Raw genomic sequence first — 17,456 nt, forward strand, 5'->3', positions numbered from 1 at the left:
TTCCTCTCTGAAATCAATAAAAATATAATTTAAATAAAATCTCCCTTTATTAATGGTTGATATACATACCACTCTGCTTTTTCTTTTTCTTCTTCATCTAGGTAAGAAAATTCTCTCCAAGAATCAAAATTATACCTGTAGACAGAAATAAGTAAAACAAAAATAAACTCTTTAAAATTAACTTAGAGGTATATAATTTTAAAAAACATTAATGGCAGCCCTGGCTGATATTGTTCATTGGTCAGAGCAGTGGTCGGCAAACTGCGGCTCACGAGCCACATGTGGCTCTTTGGCCCCTTGAGTGTGGTTCTTCCACAAAATACCACATGTAGGCGCACACGTACAGTGCGACTGAAACTTCATGGCCCATGCGCAGAAGTCGGTATTTTGTGGAAGAGCCACACTCAAGGGGCCAAAGAGCCGCAGTTTGCCGACCACTAGGTTAGAGCACCAGCTTATACATTGAAAGTTCTCGGGTTCGATTCCTGGTCAAGGGCACATAGCTGGTTTGCAGGTTCAATCTCTGGCTCAGTCAGGGTGTGTGTGGGAGGTAACCAATCAATGTGTCTCTCTCACATTAATGTTTCTCTCTCTCTCTCCCCTTCCCCATCCTCCCTTCACTCTCTCTAAAAATCAATGGGAAAAATATCCTTGGGTGAGGATTAACAAAACAAACAAAAACCCCAATATTAATGGCAAGTGAATGTGTGTTTTTGTTTTTTCTTTAATAAATCCCCTCCACTCCCTTCTGGTACTGAATTAACACTATGTTCAAGTCTTTTCTTCCTTTTTAAATGACATTGTATGAAAATCTAAAATATACTTATTATTCCCCTCCAGTCAAAAATCACACCTCTTTGTTAGTTCTTCTATTCGGTTTCTCTCTCGCTGGGGACTTAAGTTTTCCTTGCCTTCACCATTGCTACTCTGTCAACTCTTAAACCATAGTAGTGGTTATTTTTAGCAACTAAAACTGATAGAGCTAAATTTTGTCATTTTTGTTTTACGTGATTTTATGTTTTATCAGATATTAATGAGAAAATACAGTGGCCATTGAATATTAAGCTTATTAAAAATTAAGAAATTAGTTATAGAGACAAATAGTACTGTTTCTTCCACACGTACTCAAGTACTTTTAATAGCAAGATAGCTAGTGAAGATGTTATTTATTTTTATTCAATTCAAATGACTACTCAGTTTTAATTTTTTTACCATTAGAGTGTGCGTGGTATCTAGAAATCTGATTAATAGAAAACATTGAAAAAACAATCATAAAAGCCTAAATATCATATAGGAGCTAATAGGAGGTTTATTAATTTCTGAACAAAGTGCTTTTGATCCCTCGATTAATTTATGAACAGTCAATCAAGTATTTACTGAATACTTAGTCTTTAAAAAAAAAATCACAGCATCATAAAATCAGTGTATCCACTTACCAGAAAGAATAAAATGCATCTACATCTTCAAATGATGAATTCATATCACCAAGTTTAGGGACATTTTTTTTATTTGACCATCTGAAATATTAAAAGAAAATTCAATTAAAAATTTGGTACAGAAGTTCAACAGACAAATTCTTCCTCTCCTAAATCTTCCTCTCCTAGGTCCTCTAAGACTAAAGAGATGGAGCTGGAAAATTAGGAGTGGTGTGCTGAACAACACAGGTGCAATAGAGGACAAGGGTGGATAGGAATGGGCGAGGAAACAATGAAATGGTGTTTTATCCATCAGGTTATCATCAGTCTGGAAGTTACAGGGTTGTAGCAGCTGCCAGTGGCTGGCTAGGAAAAACAGGCCCTGAGCCCCTTTTCCCCGTAAACGGGCAGTACAGCAATCTGCAGGCCTAGCCTTTTAAAAAAATGTTAATACTCACAGAGGGAATAAATTTCCACCCCCTCATCACCACCACATTTCCTCCTAAAAGTCAGACTTTTAGGTTCAGCACCTCACCCATCACATATATCACATAATAAAAGGATCTTAAGGCTACTTACTGGTTTTCCATTCTATAAAACCATTCTACAAAAAAATAATCCATTGTCTTTTTTTTTTTTTACCACCTTCAATACTGTTACAAAACAAATGTGAAGAAAAAGATTAGAAGAAATATTAGACCACACCAAATGGCTAATCAAAGTGGTTCTCAAATGTGGATGCACATTAGTATCACCTAGGAACATTAAAAACCCTACATGAATTCAAAAACTATTAAACTGAAATCACAATTAAATCACAATCTCTTTAGGTGGAACCCAGGTATCAGAAATTTTTCAGACTCTACAGTTGAATCCATTTGCAGTCCAGATGTACTCCATAAAAAACCTTTCAATGCAGATATAACCAAAAAATTTAGAATACTGGTACACCCTATGTAAAAACTGATTTAAATGAAAGAAATTAAATATGCTTTAATCTTAAATATAAATCATCCTTAGTCAGAGAACCTTATGATAACCAGATGCTCAAAAAATAGAACAAAAGCCTGGCCAGCATGGCCCGGTGGTGGAGTGTCGATCTATGAACCAGGAGGTTGCAGTTTGATTCTCTGTCAGGGCACATGCCTGAGTTGGTTGCAGGCTTGATCCCTAGTGTGAGGCATGCAGGAGGCAGCCAATCAATGATTCTCTTTCAACACTGATGATTCTATTTTTCTTTCCCTCTCCCTTCCCCTCTGAAATCAATAAAAATATGTCTAAAAAAAAGAACAAAAGCTTTTTTCAAGTGATAATGGGCCAAATAGAGCAATGTACCCATTAATAAAAGAGAAACAAAAAAATGGGAAATTACTGTCACCTAAGTAACGGTATCACACTACATAAAAGCAGACTGCCCCCAAGGAAACCTCAAAAGAAAAACATTCCATGAGTTATAAAATAATTTCACTATGGAAAAGTAAAACTTCTATTTAGAGAGCAAAACAGAAACCTAGAGACTATAAGAAGCAGGCCAATACAGTAATGATTTCCAACTGGTGTGCCACAAGAATTTTTAAAACATGCAATACCCGACTATTTAGTCAGGGGCACTGAGCTCTTTTCCCTTAGATTGTCAAATAAAAATATGACAATAGCCGACACAACAATAGCCGTCTGGTTATACCTATTTATTTTTTTATCGGATCGGCAGAAAATATATTTTTTGTGTGTGCCGCAGAATTTTAGTAATTAGTTTATGTGTGCCATGAGATGAAAAAGGTTGAAAACTGCTGCAATAGAGCATAATGATCACAAGGGGATGCCTTAACTCACCTGGAATTCCTTTCAAACACTGGGGAAAACACTTCGAAGAAATTGTCTTTTGCTTCACTTTTAGAAGGAACTGAGTTATCAAAAGTAGGATCTACACTGTTAAATGCTCGTCTTTTCACTGGATCAGATAACATTTCATAAGCTGAGGAAAAAATGATAAGGTCATATTACCATGACTTGACATTTTTTTCCCTGTGAGAAAATAAAAATTCCCCTTCCTTTAAAAAAAGTCATTATTTTTCACATTTAAAATTTTATGTGCTTGGGGGGTAGAATTTAATCTAGGTGAAGAAAGCTCTAGCACTACTAGATATAACTGCACCTAACCTCTTTTAAGTGGCTCTTCTGGAAGGCAAATGACAAAACAACAGTTAAAAATACTCATCCTTTGGCTTCTGGTCAAGATGGCAGCACAGGTAAATGCGGTCTCACATCCTCCCAAATCACATCAAAATTACAACTAAGTTACAAAACAGCCATCATTCAGAACCCCTGGGATCTAGCTGAACAGAAGTCATAACTATGGATGTGAAGAAGCCATTGAGACTGGTAGGAGGGGAGATGTGGAATGGGCGGGCCCACACCAACACGTGGAGGGTAACAATCAGGAGGGCTATCTCAGCTGCAGAGGTTCCCCCTGAGGAGGGAGGGGTCCCAGCCCCACACCAGGGTCACCAGCCCAGGGTTCCAGTGCCGGGAAGAGAAGTCCCATAACTTCGGGCTGTGAAAACCGGCAGGGAGGGTGGCTGAGATGAAGGCTGCTGGAGTTCCTGGTGCTCCTCTTCAAGGGCCTGCGCACAAACTTACAGACTCACTCGCTCTGAACTCCAGCACTGGGCAGCAGTCTGAAAGTCACCAGGGACATACGGGGAGGAACTGAATTGTCTGGTATTAGGGTGAGAGCTGACGCGGTAACTTTCTCCTAGACAGAAATGCTGGCAGAGGCCCGTGTTCCTTTGCTGAGGCCTCTCCCCACAGAATCAGCAGGCAGGTGGCCTATGGGAGTCTCCCCCAACCTGGCAACACTGTTCACCTTGCCCTGGTGATTTCTTGAAACCCTGTCCCACCCAGCTGTTTCTTTCCAGTGGCTTTTTCATACAAATGGCCTGTCTTCACTCACGCTTTGGACTCCCCCACAATCTCTAGAAGTTTCACAAACCCCAAACAAGCAGCATATGCCTTGGACATATTGCTAAGTGGCCCTAGACTGGCTTCAGCACACACACAGCTTTTCTCCAGGCACCTCCAAGCCCAGCAGCCATCTGCAGATTGTTTTGTGGCTCATGCCGAGTAGCTCTAGGAAAGGCACAGGTGGTGGCTGACCTTGGCCTGCACCTCTCAGGAGGCCCCAAAGCCAGTGCACCTGGTGGACAGCTTCAGACCATGCTGAAGGACCACTGGACCACCTCCACGAGCGACACACTCGAGGCAGACTCATTAGGCACTGGAGCCCCATAGAAGCCAGTCTTGCTCTGTGGTATTGGCCCTGAACAGCAGATCTTCCACGGTGGTTGCGCCCAGTCCTTGAAGCCAATCCACATGAGTCACCCACCTGAAGCACCCAGCTCAGGTGACCCAAGAGGATGCGCCACTGGACTCTATAGGACACTACTACAGAAAACCACTGAAATAAGTCACAGACAGAGAAAGACAAATGCCATATGATTTCACTTATGTGTGGAAACCAAAAAACAAAATAAATGGACAAACAGAACAGAAACAGACTCATATAGAGAGAGAACATTTTGGAAGAGGGGTTGGTGAGATGGGTGAAAAAGTGAAGGAATTAAGAAGTACAGGACTCTCATACCCAGTTAGCCTGGAGGTCAAATCACCCCCACTATTGCTGACAACAATCAAGGCTTAACTACAACAAGACTGCGCACAAGGACCACTAGGGGGTGCACCAAGAAAAGATAAAAACATGCGGAGACAAAGAAACAGGACGCAAATGTCAGAAATAGAAGATATAGAGCTCAAAACCACACTTTTAAGGTCTCTCAAGAACTGTCTAGAAGCTGCCGATAAACTTAGTAAGGCCCTCGAAAAGACTGGTGAGACCGCCAATAAATGTAGTGAGATCCTCAAGAAATCTAATGAGACCCTCGATATTGTGATAAAGAACCAACTAGAAATTAAGCATACACTGACTGAAATAAAGAATATTGTACAGACACCCAACAGCAGACCAGAGGAGCGCAAGAATCAAGTCAAAGATTCGAAATGCAAGGAAGCAAAAAACACCCAACTGGAAAAGCAAAATGAAAAAAGAATCCGAAAATACAAAGCTAGTGTAAGGAGCCTCTGGGACAGCTTCAAGCATACCAACATCAGAATTATAGGGGTGCCAGAAGATGAGAGAGAGCAAGATATTGAACACCTATTTGAAGAAATAATGACAGAAAACTTCCCCCACCTGGTGAAAGAAATAGACTTACAGGTCCAGGAAGCGCAGAGAACCCCAAACAAAAGGAATCCAAAGAGGACCACACCAAGACACATCATAATTAAAATGCCAAGAGCAAAAGACAAAGAGAAAATCCTAAAAGCAGCAAGAGAAAGAAACTCAGTTACCTACAAGGGAGTACCCATACGACTCTCAGCTGATTTCTCAACAGAAACTTTGCAGGCCAGAAGGGAGTGGCAAGAAATATTCAAAGTGATGAATACCAAGAACCTACAACCAAGATTACTTTATCCAGCAAAGCTATCATTCAGAACTGAAGGTCAGATAAAGAGCTTCACAGATAAGGAAAAGCTAAAGGAGTTCATCACCACCAAACCAGGATTATATGAAATGCTGAAAGGTATCCTTTAAGAAGAGGAAGAAGAAGAAAAAGGTAAAGATACAAATTATGAACAACAAACATGCATCTATCAACAACTGAATCTGAGAATCAAGTGAACAAATAATCTGGTGATCATGATAGAATCAGGGACATAGAAAGGGAATGGACTGACTATTCTTGGGGGGGAAAGGGGTGTGGGAGATGCGGGAAGAGACTGGACAAAAATCGTGCACCTATGGATGAGGACAGTGGGTGGGGAGTGAGGGCGGAGGGTGGGGCGGGAACTGGGAGGAGGGGAATTATGGGGGGAAAAAAGAGAAACAAATGTAATAATATGAACAATAAAGATTTAATTAAAAAAAAATATATATATATAAAAAAAAAGAAGTACAAATTGGTTGTTACAGAATAGTCATGGGGATGTTTATAAAGTACAGCATAGGGAATATAGTCAGTAATATTGCAATAACTACGTATGGTGTCAAATAGGTTCTAGACTTATTGGGTGATCACTTCGTAAGTTTTATAAATGTCTATCTCTGGGTTGTACACCTGAACTAATATAATATTGTAAGTTAAGTGTAATTGAAAAATAAAAAATTTAATAAAAAAACACTCATCCCTTAAGAAAACATGATTCTGAGGAAAAACAAATTGTTAGAAAATTAACTTAGATGCCAAGGTTGTGAACAATCAAAGGATCTCAGGCATCTTGAGCACTGTGTAAAAGTGGGCCAATAAGAATACATTTAAAAGGTGTGTTACAATTTTTAAAAAACTAGCATCAAAATGTAAAATCACATTTAAGGAAACGTTTAGAAATGGTGGCACCTATATTAATCTGCTTAGCAAGGACATGGTTATGTAATTACCAATAAACATTTGTGGGTCCTATATTAGGATACAAGCAACTTAATATAAATTAGCAAAACGTCTGAGGAATAGTTTAGTCCCATAAAATATCTGAAATAAGAAAGATTTTAGTATTTTCATCATTAGATATAACAGGTATGAATTCACCCTAGGATGAGCTTCTTAAAAAAATCATCTGGTGATCTCATTAAAATACAGATTCTGATTCAGTATAGGTCTAGGGTGGGGCCTGAGCTTCTGCATTTCTGAAAAGCTGTCAGGTGTTGCTGATGTTGCTGGTTGAGAGAACCTCACTTTGTGTAGTGAGGTTCTGGGGAAAATTACCAAAAATAACCACATATAACTGAAAATGAGTAATCATCACTATTAGAAATGCCTAACTCTAAAATATTTCCTTACCTTTAGTTATGCAAGTGAAGTAGTCATTATCTCCTTCTTTTATTGGTTCACCAGCTGCTTTCCGTTTGTCTGGGTGATGTTTTAAAACCATTGCTTTATCTACAAAATAAGCCAGATTTAGATAATTTGTTACTTTAGACATTAAAACTAAGAAAAAAGATGAGCTAAATAGTGTTTCTAAAATCATAATGCTAATGTAAAAATATTTTGCCTATGGTAAAACATAAGCTTATTAAATGTGGAAATTAGAGAAACAAAGAATCATTTAAGAAGGGGCCAAAGTGCCAACACCTAAAGCCAATTACTGTTAACATTTTAGTGTATTTTCACAGACTTTTTTTCCTCAAGCATATGCTTCAAAAATTTTAGGTATAATCTTATCATATATAGCAGTTTATATTCTGCTTTCTTCCAACTTAACATTTTCCTGGTTCTGAAGGTAAAGGAGAGTGTGGTCATGCATTGGTATAACCATATGATACATGCGATTCAATTTAGAGTTATGGCTATAGACTATGATCCTGCACATTTTTTCAAAAGGAAAACATTTCCTATGCCAGATATCTGATTATTTCAAAATAAGTAAATACTTACGTGCTGCTTTGATCTGTCTCTGTGTAGCTTTGTATCTTACATGGCCAAGTCCAAGTACTGCATAATGATCTTGGTTCTGATGAAGACATAAAAGGGAGTCAAGTTTAAAATGCAGCAATATATACTACTATCTCTTGTGTTTGGCACCCTGAAACAGTACTTCCCAAAGATGTTCCCATGATAACAGTCCAGTGAGACATTCTGTATAAAATGGGTTCTGTGGTCATTTAAGTTTGGGAAATGCAGACTCTTGTATAGCCTTTTTGATGATTTGATGCACCTAAGCCTAATAAAGGCTCTGAGAAGTTCTGCAATTAAGAAAACAGAAATCTATAAAACCCAGCATTTTCCAAGCTTACTTGACCATAGAACCCCTTTTCCTCTTAAAATCTATTAACATACTATGGCCATTCTTAAATGAAAGTGTAGCCAGGAAGATTTCAGATCTGAAGAGAGCATCACAGCAGCCCTAGGGCAGTAATAGGCAAGAACCAGGAGCCACAGGGACCAAAGAAGGTAGGTTAAATGGAAATTTTGAGAAAGCGAGGGATGAGGCTTCTCTCAATAGAAGTACCTCTTTCATTTCTGCTTTGGTTAACGGCATTGCAAATTTAGAAGCTGGGGTAGCAACTCGAGTGAAGGCTCCTTACAGAACTCTAGTACTGGAGAATGAGTGGGAAGGAAGGGGAGTTACGAGCATAGAAGAGGAGAAAAAAATCAAATAAGGCTGATGGTTTCCCTTCAAACTCAGGACTGCAAATTTCATAGTGATTGGCCCCTTTATCAGACCTGGCAACCATACTTCAGTTAGTTCACCTTTCCACTCACTAAGATTACTTTTACATGCCTTCTGTCTTCTGGTCTTTCTTTAAACCTTATAGACTCTTCTCAACCCTCTCATCAATGTCCGTGCCTCTTGCTTAATAAAAAACTTAAGTTACACTGTCAAATTCCAGCTTCTTTCTACCATCCTACCTGCATCCATACATTTTCCCCCCCTTTCCCTTTATTCATAATTGAGAAAGCCTGTCCTTCCAAAACAAATTACTCCTTCGTCTTGGTTCTGAATATCACCTTTTCTAAGGCTCCTCAAATACTAGCATCTTTCAGCTATCTCCTAATTTCAGCTGGGTTATTTTCACCATTATAAAAAGATGCTCTATTATATCTCATCTTTAAAAACACAAAACAAAAACAAAACCTTTCCTGGACCCCTTTTCCAGCTACCATCCTATTTTTCAGCTGCCTATCAAAGTTGAACTTCTTTTTTAAAAAATATATTTTTTATTGATTTTACAGAAGAAGAGAGAGAGAGAAACATCAATGATGAGAGAATCATTGATCGGCTGCCTCCTGCACGTCACACACTGGGGATTGAGCCTGATCTCCTGGTTCATAGGTCAATGCTCAACCACTGAGCCACATGGGCTGGGCAAAGCTAAACTCCTTGAAGAAGCTGTCTCCTCTAGCATTAATTTTCAAACCGCTCCAGTCTGGTTCAGCTCTGTCCACTTCTAGCCCAGGTGCTACAAAGCTGCTCTTTTCAATATCAATTTCCAAGTACCAAATCCAAGATCACCTATCTGCCCTCACTTGGCTTCAACTCCCATTGGCAGCACAACCAACTCTTTCTATTGAAACGTTATCTTCCTTTAGTTTCTGTAAATCCATTATGTTTTCCTCCCACCGATCAGTATCTTTTTCAGTCATTTTTACTCGTTAATCAATGATCTGCAAAGCTCAGTCCTGAGGTTTCTTTTTGTCTCTCTATACTTTGATCCTAGGTGACCTGGTTGAATGTTCGGCCGGAATATGTAAGAATCGTGTAAATGTTCATGACTCCCCATTTCTGTCCTGCCTCCACCCCGCTAAGTTCTTAAAGACTGCCAGTGCTTCAAACTCTAATGTGGCTTTTCACTGAGGACCACTACTCCTGACTTCCTCGCCCCTCCCTCATTCACTCTGTTCCAACCACTTGCCTTCTCTCAGTTCCTGGAACATTCCAAACTTCTTTCTGCCTCAGCACAAGCTCTCTGCACGGAATGCCACTCTCCCTGATCTTTGCAAATCATCCAGGTTTCATCTTAAATGTCAGTTCCATTGGTCTTCCCCACCTACTCAGTCTAAGACAGTCATCTGAACACTCCATCACTCTGTTGTTCTTTGCCCAGCACTTAGTGGCCATGTTCCTGATTGCTTGCTTATTATCTGTTTCCTCACTGGAATGTAAGGTTTGTGGAAGCAGCAATACTGTCTTATTCAGCACCCTTAAAAAATATCTGAAACACACAGCAGGTGCTTGATCCCGATTTTTTGAATGAAACAATTAAAAGAATGTATGAACTCCGCCACTTTGCTCTGATGTCATCTACTCTTTTCTATACCGAAGATCTTCTCCATTCTTTCTTCCTTTTCTCTCTTGTTGCTCTTAATGCCCCCCAATTCTATGTCCTCCTGACCCTTCCTTTCCCTCAAGTTACTGTTTTCTCTCATTTTCTCTACAACCCAGCTTTGAAAGAGTATTTTACACTTAGGTCTCTTTTTTATTACCTCCTAATAACTCTTCAACCCACTGCAATTCTTGCTACCCCAATCATTTCACTAGAACGGCTTTCACGGTGGTCACCTAAACTTCGTTGGCCAAACCCAGGGGCTTTTTATCTTTATTTATGTTATGTGGTTGACCTCTCTCCAAAGCAGTGACACTGGTGATTGTGTTTTCTTCTTGTGACTTCCTCCTCCCTTAGTTTTTGGAAGAGTATAGTGCCTGATGTTTAATGAAACTTTGTTAAGCAAATGTTTTTTTGTCTTCCTTCTACTTCTTTTACTCTTCTTAGTATCCTTTGCTGTTTCTCCTCCTACAATCACCCTTAAATATCTATCGGTGCTGTGCTCCTCAATGTTGTTCTTTTCTTTTAAAACTGATCATGATGGCAGGAGAATCAATTCACACTTTCTGAGTGCTTATATACTTTTCTAAGTGCTTTATACATATGCCTTACCTCATTTAACACTCATTTCAATCAATGAGATAGGAACTCTTATTATATACTATTTATTTTGAATTTATCAGATGTCCAAGAACTAGTTAAGTGCCTTATATGCATCATTTCACTAATCTTCACTATAATCCTCTGAGCTGTTAACAATATCATTGTACTAATAAGGGAAATGAGGTGAGAGATGTCAGGTAACTTTCCCAAGGTCCCAGCACACTAAATGGGCAGAATCAGATTTGAATTCAGGCACTCTAATTCCAAAGTCTGTACACTTAAGTATTATACTAGCACCAACTTAAGCAATAATACCTATTTGTCTATATTCTTCTCCTTGGCTGATGTCATTCAATTTCCCACAGCCTCACCTATCACCTATGTGCCAACGACTTGCAAATGCTTTTTACCTCTAACCTCTTTGCAGAGTCATGAATCAATTTCTAACCACCTAACAGACAACTTCACCAGTATGTTACCAGAACCTCGATTCTGACATAACCAAATTTGAACACAAACACCACTCCCCACAAACTTCCTTTTCCTGCATCCCAGTGTTGGTAACAAGCCCAAATGCACAGAGGTCTTCTGAATACATTCCCTTCTCTTGTGACACACAGACAAGGTCAAAACTTCTCAAGACTACCCCCCTCACCCCCCAAACTTATCCCCTCTTCCTCAAAACCCAGTCACAAATTTAATTCAAGCATGAGGCATTCATTTGAAGGCTTAAATTACTGCATTAGGCCTATACTAGCAAATTATTCACTTCCCCTCCAGACCTGCCCTCCCTTTTCAAGCAATTTTCTGTGCTGCCAGGAGAATTACTTTTCTAAAATTAGCTTAGAAACTTTTAATGACTTCCTACTGCCCTGAAATAAAATTCCTTCCTTAGCATGGCATAAAAAGGACACTACACAGTTTGATCTAGAGGAGCGGTTGCCAACCAGTGGTCTGCGAGGTCCGAAAGGTTGGTGACCGCTGATCTAGAGTCTGTTTTAGGCGGAATTTCTCACCACCTTACCTCAAGAACAACCCTTAATTTTAACTAATCCCAAAAAGGTGGTACATATTCTTTTATGCGTTTGTGTTTCTGCATCTCTATTCCTTCTTCCCAGAATACCTTTTGTCCTTTCTTTGCTTCACAAGCTGCTGCTCATCCTTTTAAGACCAGCTCAAACATTATCTTCCCCGTGAGGCCTTCCTAGACGTCTTCAGCAGAAAGAGTACCCTATGGCTGGTGCGATCCCACTGAGGCTCAACCATGAAAAGGTGCTCAACTACAGTGGTCTTACTGCAGCCTCTTAGAGCGTGGCTTATTAATGGAGGACTCATGAGAAAACTGCCCGTGTCTAACACAGCATCTGGCTGAACAAAAGGTTCAGCTGTTAAATACCTTCCAGTCCTTGGGGTCAAGCGTCTTCAGCATGGGAAATTCTTCTAACTGCAACTCTTCATCTTCTGATTCCTCTGATAACTCTTTCTTATCCTCCAGTTCCTGAAAAGAGGCAGAAGCATTTCTGTTTCTCCTCTTAACAAAAGCTTCAAACCATCTTCCCACAGGTTCAACTTGACAGAGTGTTGAGGCTGTGATTGAAAGTGTTAAGAGAGGCTTCAATGCATTGCATGGAATAAATCTGTTTCAAGGCACTACGATCAAAACAGTGACAGCATCAGAATATAACTTTAAAACCATCAACTAAGAAAACGGCTGCAATAATCCAGTTAACATGAGGGTTGGCAATAAATTTAGAGTATTCAATAAACCTCTTGCACTTAGCTGAGAAAACAAAACATTCACCAATGTCAACAATAAACCAACACTCCTCTGGGGCTCTGAGAAGGTGAGGAACAGGGAGAAATGTTGCCAACTTGCTAGCCTTGTCAAAAACAAGACGACCTTCTAAAAACAACTAACAGTATCTTAATTTAAAAACCCTGATTTGTCCTGACAGACAGCTAAGGGGACTTAGTAAACCAACGGCCCGAGCGGAGCAAGCTCTGCCTGAAGTCAGAGGCGCTGGAGTTCGGCGGGTCCCCTCTGGTGGCTCCGCGAAATGAGCCAGAGGTGCCTCCAACTCACAGCGGAGCCGGCGTCTACCTGACACGACTCCTTGGAGGACTGACGGACAAACCCAGGGAGCACTTCGGAGCAAGGCTTTACCATGGCCCCTGGGCAGGGAGGGTAAGTCACTGTCAATCTGCATGTTCACATTGCAAAAAATGTAACTTAGGTCAGGGAAGAAAAGTGAACATCTTAATTCCGATTTCATGTTCCATCTGAAAGCACAAGCCTTACTCTGCTCAGCTCTCAATAGCTCAGATGTAAATACCCCTTGTACCCAAAGCCACAGTGTTCTAAAAATAACTGAGTTTTTATGTTTTGATTAGCTTTGGAAATTAAGACTTCCCCTACCATACACAGGAGAGGATTCAAACCGTAATGTTCAGTAAGTACTGCCCCCCCCCCCCCACGTGGCTCAGTGGTTGGGCCTCGACCTATGAACCAGGAGGCCGAGGTTCAATTCCCAGTCAGAGCACGTGCCCGGTTGCGGGTTCGATCCCCAGCGGGGGGCGTGCAGACGGCAGCCGATCAATGATTCCCTCTCATCACTGATGTTTCTCCCTCTCCCTTCCTCTCCGAAACCAATGAACATATATATGTACTATCTGTGTAGTGTGACTTTGTGTTCTTACCATGCTTGTGTTTTTTTTTAATATATTTTATTGATTTTTCACAGAGAGGAAGGGAGAGGGATAGAGAGTTAGAAACATCGATGAGAGAGAAACATCGATCAGCTGCCTCCTGCACACCCCCTACTGAGGATGTGCCCACAACCCAGGTACATGCCCTTGACCGGAATCGAACCCGGGACCCTTCAGTCCGCAGGCCGATGCTCTATCCACCGAGCCAAACCGGTCAGGGCGCTTGTTTGTTTTTTAAATCCCCACCTGAGGACACGCTTGTTGATGTGAGAGAGGAAAGAAAGAGAGGCACCTCCATCCGCCGCTTCCCTGTGCCCGGAGCGGGGCTCCAACCCGCAGCCGGGCAGGTGCTCTGCCGGGAACGGGGCCCGCGGCCTCCCGGGCCGGAGGCGCCGACCACTGGGCGCACTGGTGCTGTGCGCACGAATGCAACACGTGCCGCGATACACGCTCCGAACCACATGCGACAAGCGCGTCCCGAGCGGCCGCAGGGGCTCCCGCAGGTCGCTGAGCCGGAGGCGAGCTCGGCGTCCGCGGCGTCGCCTGCCTGACCCTCAGCACCGGGCGCGCTTCACGGCCGGGCCCCGCGGATCCCAGCGGCGGCCCGGGCCAGGGTCTCTCCCCTGAGCACGGGGCCCGGCTCCGAGGTATGACAGTTGAAATACAAAGCGGGGCGAACGGAGAGAGGGGGAAGGTGTCGAGCACCAGCAGCAAAGGCTGGGTGCGACCCCGCGCCCTGGCAGCTCGCAGCGGGCATCAGGGTCCCGGAGGGTTCGGTCCCGAACCGCTCGGCCCAACCCATGAGTCAGCGGCCGCGAGGAGAGAGAAATGTGTCGGGGCAGAAAAGAGGCGCCCCCTCCCTCGCAGTTTGGGGCAGGGTTGCTGTCTAGCGGGGAGCGGAAAGGCGCTCGTCACGGCCCCACAGGACCGGGAGCTAGGCGCCAGGGGCCGGGGCTGAGAGATTTCGGGGTCGCGGAAGTGGAGGGCTGCGGCAGGGGGGCCGAGGCGGGACCGAGCCGGGGTTGAGTGGACACGTACCGGAGGTCAGAGCGTGGGTGATGGCGGTGCCCTGGCCCTCCGCAGCGCTCGGCAGGAGCAGCATGGTGGCGCCGGGGCCGGCCCCGCGGGCGCAGCGGCTCGGTCCCGGGCGGAGCGCGCTGAGCGTTCCAGTTCCACCTCCCGGTCCGAGCCTCGCGCCTTGGCTCCACGACGCCCAGGAACCGGCGCCTGGAGACAACCAGGAACTACTTCCGGGTATATCGGGTGTATTGGGGCCATTTGACCCCCAAGCTCGCCGCCAGCGTGTGCGGCAGCCTGGTGCGGCCACTGATTCAGTTCCGGCTGGGTACCAAGACACAGGAGAGAAAGATTCCTAGACTCATCAGTTCCCAGGTAAAAAGGATGACAAAATTTTCCTTGTCCAGGTGCAAAATGTAGAGCATAATTTTCTAAAAGCAGTTGTTACTATATTCTTTTTGCTTTTGTTACTCCTATTTATACTTGTCTGAACCTAACCACTGGAGCTCTACTTGCATAATCAAAATGGAAAAAATGTGTTTGCATTGAGAATGATTCTAGTTTATACATCCATAGAGAATTCTGTGGATTACATATACCTGTAGTGCATTTGTGTTTACCTAAATAATAATAGCAGCTAACACTTTTTGTGCTGTAACTAAGTAATTTACTTACATCATTTAGTTTAATCCTCATAATTTTTGGAGAAGAAACTCTTTTCTATCTAGTGTTAAATTCTAATAAAAAGCCAGCAACCTTTTCTCCTCTAAAGCATGAAGTTTTCTGTCAAGATTTTCCCAGTTACAGGACTCTGGAACTTAATTTTGTAATGTGTAATAAAATCAGTTGTACTCCTACTAGATGATTCCTTCTTGTACTGGGGTCAAAAGCAAGAACTAGCAAAAGGAAACCAGTGGGTGAGGATTCACTCCTTTAATTCCCCCATTCAGTCTGGAATAGGTAGAGCAAAATAACAGGCATGATGTGCTATTCTTTGGGAAAAAAAGCATCATAAACTAACAAATTATTCTCTGAGAATTACATTTTACTGTTAAATATATTGAATTTTACTGAATGACAAAATAGTCCCTCCAAAATTGACATTTCAAAAACTAAGCTAATCATCTCTCCTAAGCCTCTTCCTGACTCATCAACCTCTGTGAAAAGAGGCTCTAAGTCTCAAAATAACCTGACTCCACTTTCTTAATATCCGTAATTTTTTCTCCCACCTCTCCCATCCATTCTCACCATCACTCTAAGGCCATAAAAGGTACTTTTGAGAGAGAGAGAGAGAGAGAGAGAGAGAGAGAGAGAGAGAGAGGAGAGAGAAAAGAGGGAGAAGAGAGTGGCTGAGAGAAACATCAAGGTGAGAGAGAGAGACATCGATTGGTTGCTAACTGCATGTGCCCCCGACTGGGGCTGGGGATTGAGCCTGCAACCCCGGTACATGTGTTGACCTCAAACCCGAGACCCTTTAGTCCGTGCCTGAAGCTCTAACTACTGAGCAAAACCAGTTAGGGCAAGGATACTTTTTTAAAAAGTGTGGTAAAATTTACATAACAAAAATTATCGTAACCATTTTAAAGTGTAAAGGTTAGTAGCATTAAGTACAGTAACTGTAGTGTTCAATCAATCTCCAGAACCCTTTTCATCTTGCAAAACTGGATCTCTATACCCATTTAACAACTCCCTATTTCCATCCCCCCTCCCTGCAACCACCATTCTACTTTCTGTCTCTTTGAATTTTACTCTGTGTACCTCATACAAGTTGAATCATATAATCTTTGTCATTTTTGTGACTGATTTACTCATTTAGCACAATGTCTCACAATTGTGGTATGCACCAGAATAATATTTGTTTGTATGTATATTTTATTCATCTATTCATCTGTTGATTGGGTTGCTTTCGCTTTTTGGCGATTTTGAATAATGCTTCTATGAACAAAGAAATGCAAATATCTCTTGAAGGTCCTGTTTTCAATTCCTTTGGGTATATACTCAGAACTAGAATTGCTGGATCATATGGCAATTTCATTTTTAATTTTCCATAGCAGTTACACCATTTTACTTCCCCATGAACTGTACAAGGTTTCCATTTTCTCAACATCCTCATCAACACTTTTCTTTTTCTCTTTTTTATAGTCACCATTCTAGTGAGTATGAGGTGATATCTCATGGTTTTGATTCATTTCCCCCTATTGCTAGTGATGTTGAGCATCTTTTCATGTGCTTGCTGGGCACTTACCAGTATATGATCTTTGGAGAGATGTCTGCTCAAGTCTATCCCTCCCCCTTGTTTTTTGTTGATCCTTACCTGAGGATATTTTTCCCATTGATTTTTCTTTTAGTGAGAGTGGAGGGGGAGGGGGGAGAGAAACATCAGTGTGGGAGAGACACAAGGATTGGTCCCCCCTCCCCCCTGCCCCAACCTCCCCAACGCACCTGACTGGGATGGGGAATGGAACCTGCAACCCAGGTACATGCCCTTGACCGGGAATCAAACTTGCAACCCTTCCCTGCGCAGGCTGATGCAGTAACCACAGAGCAACACTGGCCAGGGCGCATTTACAAGTTTTTAAGGCCGGTTGTTTGCTTTCTTGTTGAGTTGTAGTTCGTTATATATTCTGGATATTACCTATTATCACATGATTTGCCATATTTTCTCCTATCCTGTACTCCTATCCTCTCCTTTTCACGCTGCGTCCTCTAATACTCAGAAGAGCCAGACTTTATTTCTAAATTCTACAATTGTTTCCTAATTGCTCTCTTCATTCCTCATCTCCCAAGCTCACTTCTTTCAAAACTGCTCTTTTCCCCGACTTCTTTGTATCTGAGGC

At 42.1% G+C, this 17,456-nt stretch overlaps 1 protein-coding gene across 3 annotated transcripts in view; it reads right to left on the reverse strand.

The window, feature by feature from the left end:
* Positions 1–14,902, reverse strand: part of DNAJC2 (DnaJ heat shock protein family (Hsp40) member C2) — a 26,924-nt gene extending 12,022 nt beyond the window's left edge. For 2 of the 3 annotated variants that reach the window (XM_081102265.1, XM_081102264.1), the window contains exons 1-7: positions 14,641–14,902; positions 12,293–12,483; positions 7,904–7,979; positions 7,310–7,408; positions 3,249–3,390; positions 1,437–1,517; positions 70–135 (exon numbers count right to left, since the gene is read on the reverse strand). In XM_081102265.1, coding sequence (XP_080958391.1) covers positions 70–135; positions 1,437–1,517; positions 3,249–3,390; positions 7,310–7,408; positions 7,904–7,979; positions 12,293–12,483; positions 14,641–14,704 — 719 coding nt within the window. In that variant the 5' untranslated portion in view covers positions 14,705–14,902. The remainder of the gene's footprint in view (positions 1–69; positions 136–1,436; positions 1,518–3,248; positions 3,391–7,309; positions 7,409–7,903; positions 7,980–12,292; positions 12,484–14,640) is intronic. The other variant, XM_081102266.1, reaches the window with a different exon arrangement.
* Between the last annotated feature and the right edge of the window lie 2,554 nt (positions 14,903–17,456).

This window comes from Myotis nattereri (assembly GCF_964212035.1).
Source record: "Myotis nattereri genome assembly, chromosome: 11".
NCBI classification, from domain to species: Eukaryota; Metazoa; Chordata; class Mammalia; order Chiroptera; family Vespertilionidae; genus Myotis; species Myotis nattereri.